The sequence below is a fragment of the Struthio camelus genome, chromosome 12, assembly GCF_040807025.1.
Source record: "Struthio camelus isolate bStrCam1 chromosome 12, bStrCam1.hap1, whole genome shotgun sequence".
Lineage (NCBI taxonomy): Eukaryota > Metazoa > Chordata > Aves > Struthioniformes > Struthionidae > Struthio > Struthio camelus.
The window spans coordinates 19193372-19214638 of NC_090953.1; the positions used below are offsets into that span (position 1 = coordinate 19193372).

The following is a 21267-nucleotide window of genomic DNA, read 5'->3' on the forward strand; positions in this document are numbered from 1 at the left end:
CTTCCTACCCGGCAGAGATCCTGAGGTAATTGTCTATTTGCAGTTTGCAGATAAGCCTTTGTCCTAAAGCCAGATACTATTAGCATGGTATATATACTCTCCCCTGAATGTCACTGAACTTGTCTTCTTAATGATCACAGTTTTTGCTTTTTTAATACATAAAGCACCAAACGGAAGCCAGGCTTCTCAGCCAGATGAAGAATATTTCCATCCTCGGATATATGCACCCACTTCCCTGCAGAGAACACAAGCCAATCGCCCAGGGGATCTAGCCAGACCACAGTTCCCAGTACATTTTCATTCTTGAAAATATATGAATGCAAAAAAACAAAGATCAGTTTCACTACCCAAGTAAATAATCTGGGCTAAGGGTAAATCAACTAATGAGCTTTGAAAACTATCTGTATTTGTATTCTAAACACATTCAAGTCAGGTCTACTTAAGCCTTTTTATGTTGGTTTCCTTGAATATTTGAGTGAATGCATTGCACTTTGTTTTTTTAAACATTTGCTCAAAGTAAATTCTAGGTTGCACAATTAGTTTGCAACAATGCAAACAGCAAATTGCAAATCCATGTTGCTGGTGTTTTACTATGGCAGTTACATTCAGGAAATGGAAACTATTGCATGAATTAGGAAACCAACCAATAAAATAAACTGCAGATTTTCACAATCACCTGTCTAAACAATTTGCGTACCAATAAGAATTTCCTAACACAATCTGTGACTAGTGTTAAACAAATAAATAAAGTTTTGTGATACATCCACAGGCAGCTCAACAATAAGCAGATAGGCACCAGAATTAAAGAAAAGGGATTTCCTATGGACATGACTGAAGCCCAGAAAGGGGATAATTCTGGTGCAACATCAGCAGGGACAGGTGATTGTTCTCTGAACACCCACCTACTTTCAAGGGACATCTGTGAAATCACTTGTTTTGAAGTTGTGCTGACAAATTTGGTTGAAGTCACAGAACAAGCTCAAAGAGTATTAAGTAGGCAACAGATGCAGAATGAGTAAGCCCAGTTTCCATTAAAAAAAAAAAAAACTATAAGGATGTAAGAGTTTCCTTGCAAAGGAGATTTTAGGACTGTCTCTGGATTTTTCCTTGACCAAAATTTGTATTGCAACTGGATCAGTTCCTGTGTCTTCTAATGAGGTCCAGATCTTCTTTCCTGCAGTTTGAATACCTCTTCATGTACTTGATATAATATCTGAAATCTTAAGGGCCAAGTGCCTTTGATGTCAGCTGAGTAGGAAACAGGATCGTGCACAAAGAACAACAGTAAAGGGTCATGAGAATTATAGCAACAATCTCTCTAAGCACTTAAGGGAAGAGAGGAAGAGGTTTTAAGGTTCGTCTCTACTGAGTAGTTTCATTTGCATCAAGTAGCTATTTGGTAAATCTGCTTTAGGGAGAGATGCCACATACTCCTCCTTAAACATGGGGTGATCAGCTTGAATGACAAATGCTTAGGGTAACTCCTAGGGCAAACCATTACTGTGGAAAGTCATTTCCTGATCCTGGCAAAGTCTAATTAAGCTGGAGACAGTGATATGATTGATATGGTAAGCCCTTGCCCAAGGTTATTATGTGATTTCAGATGTTTACAGCATATGGACCAGTAGATGCACAAGGAAATCTCTCAATACATTCATTCAAGGGGAAGAAACGGCTTCAGAGCTCCCAAAGGGACTTGCTCTCATACTGCTCCCTGCAGCACCTGTCCCTTCTTTAGAACAAATCAAACTCCTTTTATGTCAAAAGGAAGGAATCACAGCCAAGAATTTACAAAACGGGGGAGTCAAAGATCTCTGTCCAAAACTACATTTAAAGTACCCAAATAAGCAACACAGTTTTTAAAACCTCTGTGCACCCAACGGCTCAAAGAAATGGATAGCGTTGCTATACTTTGGCACGGATGTACTGGGGACAGGGGGAACTTGTGGGCCCACGCCTTTAGCACCAGCTGGTACGGCTGTGTCCAATGAAATGCACATCTCCTTCCCCCTGCTTGGATTTCCCGGAAATACCTCCAAGTTCCTACACAGTGCTTAGACTGAATGAACGTTTCTGTACTTCACGCTACAAACTGAGCCTTGTGGTAGTTTGATGACACATTTCTGCAACTGCCCTGCTTAGATTTAGAGATGTGACAAACCTTCTGCATCAGGAACTGACTCAGACAGGAGAAGAGAAAATATTGTCATTCTCTAGGTGATGTCATCATCATCTAGTGTCACCAAAAAAACCAAGAGAGTTCTCTGAAGTCCGTCTGCACATGACATCTAACATCCAAACCGCATGTCTAGCACCTACTCCATTTAATGGCATAAACTATGGCATTCAAAAGTATTTGCTTTTCAGTTGTCAAGTGATACACTGAATCCATTTTCAAAATATACTGCTTCTTACCAGTGGCTGGACATTTCTGAGGATGCAAGGATCAGATTCTCAAATAATACCCAAGGGTATCACAGTTCTCATCCTAGAACAATGATGTTGCTTGGTTGGGCTTCAGAATACAGTTTTCTAGTTTATATAAGCTTCCCATGTGCAGTAAGTCTGGGAATCTGTGAATTGCTATGGGGTAATTCATCCCGTCTCAGTCAAAATAATCCTGGTTTTAGGTATCTGTAGGGCTGGTATTCACACTTCAGGATGCTTATTGTAAAGATGATGAGAAGCCATAACACTGTCATGAAGGTGAGAGATGGCAGCACAGGGGCTAAGAAGCAGGAGACGTGGACCAGATGTAAGTCTTCTACTGATAGTCTGGATATGGTGCAAACAAGAAGAAAGGGAGAGAAAAGCAGAACAGGGCTTCATAAAAGTCTTATGTTTATAAGGAATCATACAAATGCTGCATTTGTGCTAGTACATGCGTTAAACACATAGGAGACAAAATGACTCATAGCATTTACAGCAGTATAAGGCAGTGAAACTCTGCACATTCACAGATGAGAAAGAAAGGTTGGCTTAGCTTGTCAGGCCCTGTTTCAGGGAGCAGGATTATCTGCTGGATAAATCTTCTTTGCAGAAGTGGCAATAAAAGTTCTTGGCTGCAGAAGAACTGATGCAGAAGAACTGATAGTGGTGCCAAAGGCAAAAAAAAAATCTCATCAAGTCAGGCAAATCTCCCATTGCTGCCAAGAAATGCACAGCAGACCAGGAGTAAGGAAGCCCTGTCTGGAACAAAATGGGGCACCAGGACACCGTTCAGGGGCAAGGGGATCAGGGGAAGGGACCCACACGCAGACTGTCCTAGCTGCAGTCCCACACTGCTGCACTGAGCCCCGTTTCCCGGGGGGGACGGAGGGGCTTGGTGCTGCGGCTGCTCCGGCGATCCTGTCTGTGCCCTGACGAGGGAATCGGCAGGTAAGACACAGCTTTGCCCATTTTAGTTATTACACAGAACTGAGGGAGCTGACTCACCCTTTTACTTGCACAGAGGGGCATGCGGCTGGTGGATAGACCATATACCTTGTAAAGCGAGCTTGGAACAAATGCAGCCTAAAGATTCACCACACAAAGGCCAGTTTGTGACAAAAATGAGATCTGTGCTGATAAATACCTTAAAATGGGACAACCACTTCAACTCGCTGTGTTTCTGCCATGGCCTGGGTACAGTTGCTCAGGTAGGACCCCTTGCAAGCCCTCTGCTGGATTTGGGTTTTGTGACACCGGTGCCACAAGCTCTTGATCGGAGTAGGTGGCTCTCCCAGCCGGGATCAAACTTGGCAGAGGTGGGCTCTCACAGCCTTGCTCCTTGCAGACTATGGACATGGATCCAGTTTTCCCAGAATCCTCTTTCCCAGCCACACGGGCATTGTGGGTTACAGTTCATTTCTTCAAAGGCACTGGTTAGGGAAAATAAACAACTATAGAGGCCACGTGAGACTGCTAAAAAACAATTAGTTTTACTTCACATCTCACAACTCATAGGTGCATACAGACACGCCAACAACCACCCACATGCATTTAAATCACTTTTTCAGCAACCTCACCTCAGCTCTAGCATCAGAGGGCCCTGCACAACCCAGCCCTGTCTGTCCGTCTGTCTCTCGTTCGCCTTTGAGTCACGCAGCAGCAAAATGGATTTCTCTCCCTCTCCTCTGTCTTGTTTCCTCTACTAGTACTAAACTTACACCGCCCTTTAAAAGGAAAAAAAAAAAAGAGAAAACCAACAAAAATCAGAGATGCTTTTCGGTATTGTAGCTCGCAGCTGCTTTGCTAGGCAGTCCTCAGGTCAGCCTCTCCATGCGCTCAGCCCTCTCAGTCTCCAACGCACTTCACCTTTATGTTCAGGTTCAGACTAAAATTGATGGTTTACATGGAAAGCAGCCATTCTCTTGACCATGCATGCTCCAGTGGGAGGCACAGCCATCAAAATTAAACCACCTCATTATGCTATATGCAAGATTTTTTTTGTTCCCTGCAATGGTTCAATTCAGAGGCAAGAACAAAGAGACAAGGAAGACAAACTTCCCATTCCATTATAGTTTGCAGTCTGACCCACATACATGCTGAGTGCCCAAAAGCAAGGATTGTATGTAAATTGTACTCAAACATCAAATCTTTTCATGATTTTATAAATACAAAATGCCAATTTTGGAAAACTGACCAGTTGTAGTAGACCTAACATATTACTGATCTGACGTTAGATTGTCTGCTTCAGACAGCTCAGCATTTTGCAATAGTATTTGCACCTGCAGTTCACTGCTGGTTTGCAAGCATGAACGCGAATAAATGTTACACAACATCTGTTGAATAAACTCTAATAGATCAATTCACTCATCTGAGAGCTTCCTGGTGACGTCTGTTGGTATTTTCTGTGGTTTTGAACGATAAGAAACTTAGCAAAGGTAGTAACATGCAATAGTCATACCTTACAAAAAGCATATGTATGTGAAGGACTAAAAATTATAAATGGATAAATCATACAAGATCAAAACCAGCATTGAAATGCATTAAACGGATTTCAAAGGAATGACTCTGTAGGACCCAATCCAGTGAAAGCGATTATTCTCAACGCACAGCCTCTAGCTTCATGACTTTCTGCTTCGTAACTAGCAAAACCTGACCGAAATCTCAGGCTCCTTTACAGAGCCTGAAAATAGAGTAATCCCTCATTTTTATATTTTACCTTCCCATGTCCAGTACACCTTAACCTGAACCTCTTCCACCCTCCTTTTCTCTGGTGAGCGTTATTCAACCTGCTGTTACATTTAAAAGAAGTTACTTTCTGGTGTTTTGACCTGCTTCCATGCAGATACACACCAGATGGAGACCTAGCTTTCATCATTTTAAGTTTTATGAAATTTTTAATGTCAGAAAAGCTACATTTCCCAAAATTCTTAAGTTTTTACATCAACAGTTAAAAAGCCTTTCACTGGTACAGTTGCGGAGTTGTTATGATTGGATGTCTCACAACCCCTGGCCACCAAATACTATTCACTCGCTTGGAAGTTTATTCATAGCATGTCAAAGCCCTACAGCTTTGCTCTCTCTGAATGGCTCTTCAGTAACGTACGATGGAGAGCAACCTTGTGAAAATCAGAAAGCAGAAAGGTAAAAGGAGGATGAAAAAGGAAATTAAAAGGAAAAGCAGAGAGTGTTTACTTGTGGGTCTCCGGTCCAGAGGCCTGACGGTGGCAGAAAGGCATGCCTGTACTGGGAAATGAACCCGGACACCCTCCAGCCCCAACGGGGGAGCTCAGGCACACAGCGGAGCAGACCTGCATTAGTGACACTGGGCATTTAGTGACACTGATCGCTGTGCCGTCTTTTAGGACTCCCTGCTGATCGTTACTGCATGAACAGCACTGCCACGGTGAAAGAAACCAGAGAAATGGCCTTATACAGCCTCAGGTATGACATTTCTTTGGTCACAGCTTTTTCAGGGATTGCGTGTAAAAGCAAACCCCGTGAGCACAGTGGCTGCAGCTCTCTTCTGTGACCTGCCCGGTCCCTGGGGTCTGACCGCTGAAGCAGAAACTGAACTCCTTGATTCAGCTTGCTGCTCGCAATGACACGCTTTACTCCTGCCCTTGGGCTTTCCAGTCTGGAAAGGGCAATGCCCATAAACGTATAAGCACTGTGTGAGTAAAAGGCACCTGGATGCCGGCAGTGATGCTACCCGCGTGTGCGGAGAGATCAGGAGAGCTGTGCTGTAGCGAGAGAAGCCAGAGATGTCCACGTGCCTATAGGTGACTATAGTCCACAAGCCCCTATAGATTTGCCCAGAAAAGTCAGACACTCCTGCCTTGCTCTACAGCCAGTCCTATATGGAGTGTCAGGAAAGGCTAATAAAGGGAAAAAGGAAAAAATATCGTGGTATAAAAAAATGTCTCATATTTCAAAACATATCTTGCTGCTTACTAAACATTGTGGTGAAATGGTATGTGAGAAATAATCATTGAGGAAATTCTTGAGGAAAAGAAGAATCAGAACTGGATTCTAAAATAAAAACATGGGAATAAAACATTTTCCTGTGCAAGCAGCAATGGTTTCACTGAGCCTTCCTCCCCCCTTTTTCTCTCCTTAAGAGAAAGAGGGGGGGGGGGGAAAACCCCAAGCCCTCCCCTACAAGCAGCCTCGGTGCTCAGAAAGGCATGCTTTGCATACATAGAGGCTGCGATTATGCGGACAGCCCCACTAAGAGTCCTCCCAGGAAACCAGTTAAACACAGAACTAACCATATGTGTACGCTATCATGGTTGCACTTTTCTAACATGTGGACTACTTTTTCACACTGTGCTATAGAAAAAGACAAAGTACTGAACAGCAGCAGTGCTTCCCTTTCTCAGCTTTAATCACTTTCCAAAAAGATACAGCATTACACCATAATACTTCACACAGTCCAGTAGGAGTCCTAGTAAGACCCTCCATTGCCCTGCCCCTTACATTGTCATGCCAGTGATGCACACCCTGGTCACGCCAGTCTGCTGTTGTAGCAGTAAATAAATGAAAATAAAGTAAGAATTTAAAATACTATTTTAGTGCAAGCATGTTTTTACATCTACACTACATTCCTTTTCCCATAGCATCCATGATAGCACAAACTGATATAGCACAGTACAGAGAACACAGTCTTTTTAATGCATCCCTTCCATCAAAAGTACAAAACGCTTCTCGAATGATTTTTCCTTCAGATTTTGTTTTCCCAGTCATTCATTTATCTCTGCCATGCCAATAATGCCTACTGCTGTTTTGTCTGCAATCATTAATTACAACAGCACCTCTCTAGCACTCACTCTTGGCACCAAGGAAAGACAATACTCAACAAGTCAGAAGTCTATGACTGCCCACAGAAGTCATCCAGTTATTCTGGAAATCAGATGGGGCAATTTCCAAAAGCAGTTTCATGACGTTTCCAATGTGCTTGGATTCAGCTGAGCTCAAAAGATGGCACAAATAGTGTCCTACGTACTATTCTGGCATTTCTCCTTCCTGTCCCGGCTGATGCTGGCAGCGCAGGCAAGGAGCGTTGCTGTTGCTGTGGGTCTCAGCGCTCTCCCAGCACTCCCGACCAGCTTGCCAGGGAAAAGGCAATGTTATTTTATCAGGACCTGTTCACAAATCCTCGAACACCACCAGTCTCACTTTGCCAAGACAGCCAGCAGGGCATAAATAGCCAAAAGCAGACAATGACCCACCTTGCCGATCCCAAACGGAGGAGTCCAGCAGGTCACGCAGCTCTGGCTTGCCCCAGGGACTGTGAAGGAGATCCTTACTCACACTTCACGCTCCCTCCCACAGTCAGGGACCAACTGCCCGTTGCTCCCTTTATTCAGTGAGAAGGATTTGGTATGGACTTCAAGTTAAAATCCCTTTTTCAACAGACACAGCCTTACAATTTCTTCAGAGTAGAGAATCTGAACATCATAAAAGAGTGCACCCAAAAATCATACTATCATCAGCACTGCTGTACTTGTGAGTATACGTCTGCCAGTAGCTTGCGCACAAATCCTGGCTGGCAGAGATGCTGGGAGAACGGAGGCACAGCAGAGTCCACAGGCATTTTTGCAACTTCGTTCTTACGAGCAGTTTTCTCTTTGGAAGTGCTTTGAGCCTGCATATGTGTTAGTGCAAACAGGTGCTCATTCCAGATAAGCTGTTGCAAAGGTTTTCTTTGGTAACTGCTTCAAAAAGATGGTTTAAAAAAAAAGTCTCATCTTGCTGTCTTCATATAACTGAAATGATAAATATCACAAGACCCACTTCAGATTCTGTGATGGGATACGCAAACCTCTGCAGAGCTGTAGTGCAAACTCAAGACCTTTGACTTCATAAGGTAATTTCCACCACCCCAGTGGTCCTACACATAGACACAAGTGCTTGTGAAATCTGTGACTGTTGTCGACTCCCAGACACCATGTATAAAGGTAAACGGCCTCTTGATTTTTTCAGTGTTCAAGCTTTTCCTCTGCCCTGTGCAAAAGTATTGTCACATTTAAACCACTAGAGTCTTAAAAAACAGTCTTTAACAACTGGAGACTCTTTGGTGGTGTTGATAAGAATTTAAGCAATTGCTTGCAAACAATTGACACAGTGATTTGTCAAAATTATAATGAGCTAAAGGGATCCTAAAAACGTGGAGGAATTTCTGAAATTAGGCTTACTGGCAGCCTTGGAGAAACAGCAATGTACAGACATTTAATGGAGAGCATTGCTCAACAGGAAGAAACCTTTTCATTTCCTCCCTTTTTTCCTACCTTCTACCATTTCTGCATTATTAACTTGATATCAGCAGGAGAGATTTGTAAACAAGTGATAATGGGTAGATCTCAATAGCTAAACAGAGGGTATAACTGCCCAGCTACCATGCGAGTCCTGGAGTCTCGACAGAAAATTAGCCTTGTGAGAGGTACAAAAACAGAGCTGCAGCTGGACTCTTGTTTAGCAGAGACAGCATCCAAGAACAAGCAAGTCCTTACTGCTCCTCGCACAGCAAACAGAGCATCGCTACTGAAACAGGAACCTCCAGCCTCTTACACGCGAGCATGAGGCATCACTAGGCCTGCTCATCTGAAAAAAGAGCTACAGGCCACGGGCTTTACGACTACGTCCCCACCTATTTCCTTGGCTTTTGACTCAAGGACGCACCCTCGCACAGCTCTCTGCGGAAAGCAAGGGGGAGGCACTGGCCAGGACGACGTGTGGTGGCTTTCCAGAGCCCCTCTCAAACACAGAACCGCTAAGGAACGACCACAGGAAAGCAGCAGTAAAGACAAACACTGTGTTAAAATACAGGCCTGTGAAGATAGGTACTGCAGGAACCCCACCAACCAGAGATGCCTGCTAGTCTCATTGTTTCCTTTTCATCTTTGTTTCTTTGGATTTTTTTGGACAGGGAACTATTTATGGACTCAAAATGAAACTAGGTCTTTTCATCTTCTGGCTACCATGTAGGAACTGAAAGGGGAAGAGGGACTGCATGGCCTTTACTTTTTCCATTCTCATGAATGGCTTCCCAAGATGCTGGAAAATAACATAACTTCACTGAAGTCCAAGGAACGCCAGCGTTTTAAACCTTTCATGAGTCTGACTTGCATGTTCTAAAGCAGAAGTGTACAAAAATAGAAGAAATTATTGAGCAAACTCACATAGGAAAAGTGCTGATGAAATGTCTGCTACCATAAAACTGTGCTCTTAGCTCATCACATTGTGGGGAATAGTAAACTAATTTTTCTCAGTTAAAAATTCTCATTTCTCTCACTCATAAGATTCCTGCTTCAGGCTGCATGTGTATTAATTTTGCATGTTGCAGACTTCCGCTATCATTTGCTTTATAAGGATGTGATATTATAGTATCCTCATAACTCATGCAGTAGTTTTTACATTAGCTATAAATATCTTGCCATAGGTCTTTTTTTTTTTTGGCTAAATATCAGCTGATTTTGAAGCAAGTCTAGCATTTGTATAAGGACTTTTGTTATATTCATTTTAAAGTTCTTGTTATTGTAAAACTTGTTTCATTTCACAACGCAATTCAGAACTTCTTAATCCTGTAAATTAAAGCAATGAGCTATTCTGGGAGGGGCCGAATGGGGTGGATTCCATTTAAAATTATTCTGCTGCTATGCATTTGTTGCTAAACAAACTTTAAATTATATATGAAGAAAACACTAAATATTAAAAAACTGTGCCAAAACCCAGACTGAATTATTTGAGAAGATGGAAAAATAGTGACATAACACTGGGAAAAAAATTCTCACCTCAGTCTGCAGGACAAACGCCTGCAGCTGAGAGCAGAGCAACTACACAGTCAAATGACGTTAAAGAGGAAGGCAGGACGTATCGTTTATGTTTTTGGTAATCTCAGTTTCAAAATTCAACTCATTTGGTGAGAACAAGTCAACAGTTGCAAGATGCTCTAGGGAGGAATTAAAGATTGACTGCACACTTACAAAAATTTCACTTTTCCTTTTGTTCAGAAAATAAATACACCATAAATAACAATCATTAGCACACAGTCAGGTAAATAGATTATCGTTATAAGAAGGAGTTGATGGCATTAGGGCCGGTAACTTTCCATGACATCTTTCCGTACTGCTCATCTCATGACTGAAATTTATTGCTCACGAAAGAGACCCTCCACTACCGCGGCTTGCAGGGAGGCTATCTGGTACTGTTATTTCACGCAGAAGCGTTTAGTACTCGCAACGCTACGCTAAAAGGACAGATTACTCTACGAGGCAGTCGGCGTTTGTACAGGCAGGAGAGGGGCGCACCGGCGGCCCGCTGCTCCCACGCGCCCGCCGACGGCCAGTCGCTCCTCAGCACGTTTCTTGACCTCACGTCAGCTGCTTCAGGAGAGCAGCCCGTGCGCGAGGCAAAGGCACCAGGCCCCCCCGAGCTCTTGCTTCGAGGGGCACGCGGTGAGCCCCACGGCGAGCAGCGCCGAGCGCCGCCCCGGCAGCCCCTCGGCCGCCATGTCACAGCTGCGCCCCGCCAGCAGGGCCTCCCCGGGGGGAGGCCGCACGCGCCACGTAAGGCCCTCTCTGATTGGCTGCTCTGCTCCGGCAGGCTCGGAAAGGGGCCAAAGCAGCCAATCAGACGCGGTGGCTGTCCTGGGGGGGGGGGGTCTCTCCTCAGGCCGGTGGGTCACGGTGATGGGGGCGATGCCACTGGGACCCTCCAAATGCGCCGGTGCCGCCAGCTGTCCCCTCCGTCCTCGGCTTGGGATGGCCAACCCCCACAGCAAGGCCTGCGATCGGTGCGGGACGAGGCGGCGGAGAGGACCGGTAGGGGAAGGGCCCGGTGGTGGCGAGGGGCTGCGGGGGACGGGGCGCAGAAACCAGATGGGGCAGCAGCCGCCGTGGCCCCGGCCTCCCTCTTGGGCCCCTTTATTGAGAACCTCCCGTGAGGCTGAGGTAAGGACCGAGAACCTGTGTCTAAACCCAGCCCTTTCCTAACTCCACTGACAATAACAACCCCGCGTGGATGGCCCACGTTTTTCCTCGTATTGGGAGAGCTGCAGGTTTGCTGCTCTAAATCTACAACTGACTCCAAAGACTTGCCAGGCAGGTCTAGTTAGCAACCCCCTCTCTCCGGCAGAAAGCTTGAGAACTCAAAAGAAAAAAAATCACTTATACAAATATTTTCCCGGAATTGTGTTTACTTTTTAATCTGAGGAACAAAAAAAAAAAAAGAAAGGGAATTCCCACACTCAACTTTTTTTTTTGGTTTGGAAACGCGAAGACATTTCCTTTAGACACTCTCAGCAAAACAGATGCTATGCCAAAACCACTTGGCTCCGTTCAGCCTGCACCACACCCTCACGTGCTGGTGCGGTGCCCTGGCCCTCCTTGCTCCTGCGGGTCCAGGCTTCTGCAGAAACGGGAGGGACTCAAGTCCCACAGAGAACAGCAGGACACATGAGCAAGAGAGCAGACACACAGCACCAAGCTGGACCAACAAGCCTGGTCTAGAGAGGACAACCTAAAGCACATTTGCTATATGGCCCTATGGCAGAATGGGCAGATGCTGCTCCTCAGCAAGGCATTTTGATGTGTATGAAACCAAAGTTTTACTCAGCACCAAAAATATTTGGGTTTCTGCAACAGATGTTGACTTCCTCCTACACCCCCTCAAACTCCACAGCTTTTCATCCTGGAAAAAACGCTTCTTTGGAAGCCCTCCGGTTTTTAACCAAGTCTGTCTCAGAGAAAACGTTCCTCTGTGCTAAAGATGGGGCTTTCACAGGAAACAGTTTAGAGAACATGTTCTAACCAAAGGCAAGTCCACCACAGACTAACTGCTTTCAGATCTGAATTCAGATGTTGTCACGCACTGAACCCACTGACCTCTATGAAACTGCCTGAGCTGCATCTTCTGCAAGTTGAGAATAATAACAAAAAGCAAGTTTTTTACATTTGCACCGCTAAATAACTTAGAGGCAGCGGAGTGCCGAGAGAGGCTTGACAGAAGCCTCCTTCACAGGCTTCCTTCACAGGAAGGTGATTTCCACAGCGTGTCCCCCTAGCACTCAACCAAACCTGTCACGATCTATTAAAATCCACACAGGAACTCCAGCTGCGCAGCTATACACCAAAAGTGTGTTACCTCCCTTTTCAGTGTCACTTGCAGCAGCTCCAGCTTTGCAACGCTTTTCTAATCGCCTCCTTTAACAGCTTCCTGCCTATTAAATTCCCTCTTCTAGCACCAGCCTTAGCGCTGAACCGCTCCCCCGGCCGGCGGCGGCGGCAGCAGCACCTGCCACCAGCAGGGCGGGAGGGCGCCGCGCCCGCCCCGCGCTGCGCTGCGCTGCGCTGCGCGCTCCGGACGGGCCGGGCCGGGGGGGGGGGGGAGGGGGGGCGGCGGCGGGCGGGGCCCGTGCCCTCGCCGCGGGCGATTGGCGCGCGCGGGCCCCCCCGCCAGCCAATCGGACGCGCCCCTTCATTCGGCGGCGGCGGGCGGCGGCGCGCGCGGGCAGAGCGCGGGGGCGCGCGGGCGGCGCCCCCGGCCGCGCTCGCCGCCAACCTGCTCGGCCCAGGATGTGGCTTCGCCTGGTGACGTCAGGCCCAGATGTTTTCCCAGGCCCCGCCCCCGCAGGGCTCTGGGCGACTCCGAGGAGCAATAACGGGGAAAGCTTATTCTACTGTCACAATGCGAGGGAAGGGCTAGAGGAACTGCCTTTTCACTTTATTGTCTTCTAGAAAACCAGCATTAACTCCTACTCCAAGCAACAAGCTGCCAGTGCTAGGATTTGCTCTTCGATTTTTCTCTTTCGTCGGACTTCCGATGCTTTTTTGATTTGGGGACAAGCTGGGTGTGATCGTCACGAACAAAGTGCATTTTTCATAGCTGTTCAGTCATCTCTTCTACAAAGAGATACTAAGGAATAGGAGAGGGAAAAGTCTGCTTGCATTATCTTTTTTTGAAAGAGAGCAGTGCTTTTTTTTTTTTCCTCCTTCTTTTTTTGGATTTCTTTTTAAACTCATGAAAAATGGCAACAGCAGCATACGTGGATCATTTTGCAGCCGAGTGCCTTGTTTCTATGTCCAGTCGTGCTATTATCCATAGCCCCAAAGGGGAGTCTGATTCTCAACTTGATGGAGCAATACCAACTTCATCAAATGGAGAAGATAAGCGGGAAGTCAGAGAACCCGGGAAAGACAATGGATCATCATTATTTGTGGTAGCTAGCATTTTGGCAGATTTGAACCAGCACGTCCCAAACTCACCCGCTCTTCGGATGGAAAAAACAGAGACCTTTGATATCACAGAACAAATACACATTTCTATTGCTCCTAAGGAGTTTGGGGAAGAAAGTGTGTCTTCGGCTGGTAAGCGTGGAGGAGGAAAAGCAGCCACACCTACTACCCTGGCTGCAGTAACCGAGCCAAGCCCCAGACAAAAGAACAAACGCGGGAGAAGCTGGACTGACCCTGGATCACCTCAGAAAAAGCACAAATGCCACTATGTGGGGTGTGAAAAAGTTTATGGCAAATCTTCCCATCTTAAAGCTCATCTAAGGACCCACACAGGTTAGTTACAATACAGCCACAGATTTATTTGTTACAGCTTGGTAATTAAAATAAATATTAGAAAACAAAACAACAAACGAAAAAAAACCCAAAACAAACTGATATTTGGTCACCATTATGGGCTCATCTCTCCGAACACAAGCTCAGGAAAGCCAAACTAAATTAAAAAAAAAAAACCCTCTGGGAATAATCCCTTACTGGGCATAGATTCAAAGGTAATGTTTCTCTTTTTATTACTTAAAGTCAAGAGAATACAGTGTGGGTCATCCGCGTGGATCCTACCAAGCTGTAATCGTTAGCTGCTAGCCTTCTTGTTCAGTGCATCTTCTACTTCCCTTTCCAATGCTTCTTACCCTTCCCCCATTCACTTTTCCCTACCCTGCACTCCTGCCACTACCTCTATACGAGCTATTACTTCTAATGCAAGCAGCAGTACTCTTCGTATTTTAAAATTAAATGTTCTAGAGGTACCTGAACGAGTGTGTTTCTGTTTCTTTCTTTAGCAGACATTTGTGTGAAGCTAGGGTGGGCAGGAAGACAGCTGAGAGAGATTGAACATGAGTCACGAGGAGACATTTATCATAAGCATAGAGAGAGAAGGACATGAGCAGCCTCAGAAAGGCCTTTTGGCAGCTGGGTAAAACTGACTTCAGAAAAGTCAGTTTGCATTTGAATGCAAACACTAACTTGCTCTGATCAGCGTTACGTTGTTCACTTTTTGGTGCTCTCATCTGATCACTTTTTTGTTGCTATTGTGATTTGTGAGACACATACATAGGAAAAACAGAAGTCTTGCAAGTTCTGTCAAAGTTATGCACATTCATATTAGTAGGACCATCTTGAAACAGGCCCCATGACTCGCCAGCCCTCACGCCTCTGTGTGGTGGTGTGGAACAGGACAGCTCTCAGCCATAGAAGTAGCACCAAGAAAACTGGAGACTGATATCTGCTGGAAGCACTAGTCACAGTGTTTACTGCAAGGCAGCACAGAAGCCAGAGCAGGTTTGTGCGAGCTGTTCAACTGAGTAATTTCAGACAACAAATTAGTTTACTAAAATCTACTGTCCATTCACTTACAAAGAGAATTAAGAAAAAGACCCCCAAAATCATACATGACAAATGACTCTTGAACGGTTCTAGCTCAGAGCTGGCAGTCTCACCCACGCCCACCATAGTGCTTTAGCGCACCCAGCTTTTCCTGCTGCCTCCCTGCGATAGAGGAGGAGTCCCTCTGAACTGAGGGTACGTTTTGCTCTCTGTGGGAGAAAAGAGAGTCCCATCAAGTCTGAGCATATGGATGAACAATTCCCCGCATCACACAGCCAAGGGAACAGCATGTTCCTGGCACCCTGGGCAGCTCGCCCTGCTTTGCACTGTGCAACCGTTTTTGCTTCCTTGGGGTTGACACAGGAAAGGTGCTTCCACTTGGCTTGGAGAGAATAGGCTCCTCTAATTTTCAGCTTTTTTGCTCTGGTCTTTCACTTCTGGTCTTTGCTGTTTTCTTCAAAGTACAAGATAAGCTTGGTAATGTCTCTGGGCTCACAGACCAACTGGAAATCAAGAAGGGGAACTCCTGTCCCTGATAAAGCAAGGAGGGCTGGGCCATGCCCGCTCTGCGGGGAGAGCCGAGCCGAGCCGAGCCGAGCAGAGCGGAGGGAGGGCAGGGCAGCGAGGAGTGTTGCTCGCTGGCTGGGGCTGCCGGCTGGGCTGAGCAGAGTCATTCGGGGACGCTGGCTCGCCTCCAGGTTCTCTGTGTGGAGAGTTCTTTTTCTGTTTTTCTTAACCCTTTCCTGCATTTTTTCTAGGTCTATGAGGCTTAATATCTTTGTGCTGTGCCTAATGGCACTGAGAGAGAAGGAGAGCGTGCGCGAGAGCTAGAGGAAAGGCAGGGAAGGGACTGGGTTTGCCCTGGGAGTGGCAGGACCCTGGGGGACTAGGGCTTCTTTGTTTTCTTGTGTCTTCAGTGTCTATGTGGGAAGCTTTAAACAGAGCTGCCAAGTTTCCCTCCTTGTTGGCAACAGGTCTGTCTCTGGATTCAGTTTTAAACAGACTTAAATGCCTCTTACTCCTCCCTCAGAATGCTTTGTAACATGTTCCCACTTAAAAAAAAAATACAAATTGTGACAGGCTCAAAAAAGAATTTTAAACTACACTAGGAGTTAAACTAACAGAGAAAGCAATGACTTCCAGGATTGGTAAATATTTGTTTTTATGAAATGCGTAATGGGTTCCACTGGTTTAGAGCAAGGGTCGTGGGTTTCCTGCTTTCCAGTGGTCATCGTATTTGGCAGATACCATCCATGCATCAGTCTCCCCACCTTTCAAATAGGGGACAGCTGTCCACCTCACCAGGCAGTGCTGAAAGTAGCCCAGCAGCACATGGACGGTGCTTTAAACAGTTTTCCCAGTAACTTCTAAGCCTGATTACTAAGAAACAATCCAAGAATTCTGCTATGGAGCAAAACTTCTTCCACATGCTGTATGACTAGACCTGCTGGTATTCAGGGGCAAACAGAAAGCTAAGAACAGCACTTCAGGCTAGAAGATACCCCTGATAGCACTAGAGAGATATTTGTATAGTGCAGTTTAGAACCTGCTTGCGAAACTTGCTTGTCCTTGTCTGCTGCTGTGCTCAGAAATTAAAGGCTTCGCTCTTCATGCTTGGAGGAAGGGCAGACTAAATGGTTGAGGTTATGATGTGACAAGGAGCTACAGAGCCTTTCAAGTACTGCTGGGTCAAATCCAGCCCACATTGGTAGGGACTGAAAGCTGGTACTATCTTCTGACTGTTTGATGCCCTCGTGAAATCCGTTCTAGTGGCTTCAGCCAGTTTTCAGGGCACACATGTCCAAGGCAAAGACACTAGTGCAGAGGATGTTGATTATCATATTTCAAGCAGAAGGAACAAGATGGATGGGCAGGGAGGCAGCATCTGCCTCTTGTCCTTAGGTCTCACCCGGAGCACAGCGTTTTAGCATGAAGTTCTCCACTGGAAGGGAGAGTGATCCATAGTTTCTCGTATGTTATACACTAGCAGTGAAGCTTTCTCAACCTTGTGACTGCTTCATCTTTATTAACTTGACAAACTGTAGATCCAGGCAGAAAACATTAGTCACTAAAATCTTTGCAGTGCTCTCCACCAGCCTTGAAACCTAGGGGGAGGGGAAGGGTTTGTTTTTGTATTTATATTCTCCACCACACCCTCTCACTGGATGTCCTGGAGTTTAACATGATCATCAGCCATAAAGCCCTTGAAGTCTTAATGTTTACCAGAAGGTTATATTTAGTGTTAGTGGGTAGATTTCATGTCCAATTTTTTTTCCATGGAGATTCCTGTGGACCTCAGAAGCCGTGCTGTGATCCACAGATGCAGCACTCCATTTGTCCCGAGTTATAGTGATCCCATTGATGCAGAAATCTCACAGGCATCCCAGTTTTAAAAATCCCCTCCACTCCTGAAGATGATCCCTAAACGTTCAGATTTTTTTCAGATTCCTGACTGCAGAAAATCAGACAAAGCATTTACATGACTAAGTCCTCCTTCCCCTCAAGCAGATGTTCAGTACAGGCTCACTGGAAAAGTTTGAAAACTCTCTGGAGTCACTGGAAACCAGTTTGTCTCCTTTGATGCACCAGTGGGAGGAGAGAGTCATTGCAGAGCCTAATTACTGTCTAGTGGCCAGAGCCTCATACGTATAGATATGCTTTAGGTATCTGTTGTTCATTTTAGTATAATGGTTATTTATCAAACATTAACTGAATTGGAATAGGTAGAAAAGATTGCTTGACTCATTTCCATTCACTCATTTGATTTCACTGAATCTCAATAAACATTTTTAAGGGCAACAGTAATGAACTAATATAAAAGTCAACTTTTAATTTACGTACTGTTTCTTCTTAAGCGTTATACCTCGTTTTCACTAAGTATATTTTTTCTAATGACTTTATGACTAGGCTACATGAAGATAGAGAAATTCATGATGTATTTGAAGCAAATTTCTGAGACATAAAGCAATCAGACCTCACTCTGAGAAGTGTGACAACAGCTTAATGATTAGGCTTGACAAACTGGAATGATTTTTCCAACCTAAACACAGATCAAATAAGAGGACTTTAGATGAAGTATGGATAAGGTGTTTTAACAGAATGATTTTCACTTTCAGTTCCAGCAAGTCTGTTTTGCTCTGACTACATTAATTCAGAACACAGGGGGAAGGCATGACTTCTTTGAAGTTGGCTGAATCCGTGTGCATACAGACAAATTGATTAACTGGGGTAAGGAGAAGCAAGCTCATATGTCAGTGAAAAAATTATATCTTAGATTTTAGCGCCTCAAAATTATCAGAAACTTAGCTCAGGTTTCCTTTAGCTTGCCTGTAGACACATAGCAACCGCAGAAGCATGAGTGCATGTAGCAGGGGGTAGGGTCTGTGAAGAGCCAAACCTTTGGCAAGCAAGTGCTGCAATAGCAGAAACTTGATATAATACCTTCTGTGCCACCCACGAGAGCAGGCGAACACAGGGCCACAGACTGCCCATGTGCAGAGCGGGGTGAAACAGGTGGGAGCCACTGATCCAGTCCGTGCTCTGAGCTGCCAGCTGGGCTGCTCTGGGCACCAGGACTGAATGCAAAGCTGCCCGCCCACAGAACAGGAGGCCACAGGGAACAGGAAAGGCCACGGCCTGTGGCCAGTGCCAGCTTCCCTGAGGCAGGAGCACACACTAGTCGAAGCGACTCTGGCCCTCTGCATATTGCTAGCTTCCCCCAATCTCAGTTCCAGAAGCTGGCCCTGCTGCTATTGACTTCTTGTGCTAGAAGGCAGAAACCACTGGCTGGCTCTGCACACCTAATCTACTGCCAATAGCGTACATCCAGATTATCAAAAAGCTCCAGGGTGCTTCTAGGTCACTGTGTGCCATAGTGCTCTTTTACTGCTTTCTACCTCCCCTCCTTGCCAAGTGCGTCAAAATCTTTCCTCTAACTAGTCTTCCTTTGAGACGAGCTCAAATGGTAGCTTCAGGACAGCTTCCAGTACCTGCCTTGTGAAAACAGTTTAAACTGGCTTTCCAGCTTGAACCATAATCATTCTTTCTCAGGGCTAAATAGTTCAGCAGCCTCTTCCCGTAGCCTTCTGAAAACGATATTCTTAAGTATCATTTAGTAAGCTTATATTTGAAAAACAATACAAAGTTATAAAACCCTTTGTTATATATGTTCTAAGTCTTTTAATGTCTCTGAAATAAGCACAGGGCATGAATTTCTTAAAAAAAGTAACAGGATTTTAAAACTTACATTTTCAAATGAAGCTGAAGTCAGGAACCAGGAATAGAAAAGCTGCTACTGCTCACTCCCTCTGCCTGACTGATTTAGGATTGAATAATAGGTTTCAGTAAATTCAGCTGCAGAAGAGTTAGGATTAAATTGATTGCGTGGAGTATCCAATTGGCTGACAGCAGTATTAACCACATAACTTCAGTAGTATTAGCTACTAAAGGGAACTACATCTTCTGATCCTTACACAGGTTTTCTGCGAAAGGCTTTCTTTTCCCTCCTCCCCACAGTCTTTACTGAGATAGTAATTGTGCGAAAGTCCCTGCTGCTTGAAAACTGGCCTGTTGTCTGAGACGTGTATGTTTTGGATAGTATAATCATAGGAATGAATTTGCACTTATGGGCTTACCAAAACCGGAGGTATATAAAGCACATGCTTAATAAAATCCAACACATTTAACTATGCATTTCTCTGTTTTGCAATGAGAGCTAAGATATGCCAAAGTTCATGGAACGGAAAAGCACTTTGTTCTGCCATTACTGTTCTGCATCTGTTTGAGATCTAATTTTACTAAGAATTTGTTCATCTTGGCAAGTCCATCTTCTGGGTGTTACCGCCAAATAAGCACCTGGTTTGAAATATAGGACAAGAGATATGAAGGAACATGTCAAAAGCAAATAATTCTGGTATATAGGAAATGTAATACAAATTTGTTAGAAATACTGGAGCTATGGTTAAGTTTGCTATTTAGGAGCAAAATTTGTTTGTAAATTTTTAAAAATTCTTTCTAAAAAGATGATGGAAGTCACTGACAGTTTTACATCACTTAAGAACAAAATAAAAATTGAGCAAGTATTTCAGGAATCTGGCCAATAAGGGAAGGCTTCTCTACCAGCTTTTTGGTTGAAATAAAGTTTCTGATTAACAATTAACAGAGTTTAGGTATTGTAGCTAACAAGCCTTTAAAGTACGAAGAAACTATACTATCTGTCTTCCTCTTCACCACCCTCTTGGAAACAGTTGTCATCAGCATAGCTAAAGGTTCTCTGTCCTTGATTTTTCCCCACTCTTCTTCCCTTTGCCTTGCTGAATAAGGAAGGAGAAGGAAGATGACAATCTGTTTAAAAGACAAATGAGCGTTGTATTTTGCTGTAACCAAGACCGTTACTGAGACAAGTCTTGCTCTGGCAGTGAGCTGCCAACCTGTGTAATCTGTGATCTTTGGGAGACCAGCAGACTGCGCAGTGGAGGATAATTAACACAAATATCCCAACTACGGTATGGCCATTCCAGCCAACTCCATTCACAGACTACAGAGATCAGGGACTGCCTTTTCTACAGGGCACAAACTCGCTATGTCTAATGGATTAACGTGCAGAAATGCCACAGATTTCGCTTTCCACAGACCATCTTTCTTTTAACACAGAGGTGGCACTCTGGTCCCATGTAGTAAGATCTATTAATATAATACTACAACTTTACAAAAGTAGCTTTTCGAAGAAGTTATTAATCCTTAGATAACGGTATCCATCACCTCTGCCAAATCCCTTTCAATGACAGGGATCTCTGTCTCCTTGTCTCTGCTGTCTGCTTCATATCACTTTCTTGGTACCATTAGCTAATTAAAACCACTAAGTACTGCAAATGACTGTGGGCTGTTTAAAGTAGACAACTGGAAGTGGTGAGAGCAGATCACCTTTCTGTTGCTTTCCTCACCACAGACACCGGTAGTTGGCCTTTTCCTTCTCACTAGCAAGACCTAAGTCTTACATAGAGTGCAGAGTAAACCAGCAAAAACTCTTTTAATAGGACAGTTGCAAGTTACTGCTCTGTTTGCATGAGAAATTAATCACAGCCTTAAGGAAAAAGCATTCTGAATGACTTGTAGAGGTCTGCAGTAGCGCGTGCATCGCTCCTTCTGTGCAGGACACTGCAAAGTATTTGTGCATAAATAAACCTTTTGCCAAATGAGTTCATTATGAAACAAACGCACTCAGACT

General features: G+C 44.8%; 1 protein-coding gene and 1 long non-coding RNA gene across 4 annotated transcripts in view; one reads left to right on the forward strand and one right to left on the reverse strand.

Annotated features, from left to right (window-relative positions):
* Positions 1-724: 724 nt before the first annotated feature.
* LOC138068862 (uncharacterized) lies at positions 725-12775 on the reverse strand. Of its 3 annotated transcripts, XR_011143697.1 has the most exons (5): positions 12571-12697; positions 7659-8195; positions 4008-4154; positions 3604-3860; positions 2361-2775 (listed from the first exon to the last, which is right to left on the reverse strand). It is a non-coding gene; the product is annotated as an uncharacterized lncRNA (long non-coding RNA). The 3 variants fall into 3 exon arrangements; XR_011143696.1 differs by lacking the exon at positions 7659-8195 and having other exon boundaries at positions 725-2775; positions 12571-12775; XR_011143695.1 differs by lacking the exon at positions 12571-12697 and having other exon boundaries at positions 7659-9822.
* A 234-nt stretch (positions 12776-13009) lies between these two features.
* KLF13 (KLF transcription factor 13) overlaps positions 13010-21267 on the forward strand; it is a 37871-nt gene continuing 29613 nt past the window's right edge. Inside the window, exon 1 of the mRNA XM_009681494.2 lies at positions 13010-13994. Coding sequence (XP_009679789.2) covers positions 13454-13994 — 541 coding nt within the window. The 5' untranslated portion in view covers positions 13010-13453. The remainder of the gene's footprint in view (positions 13995-21267) is intronic.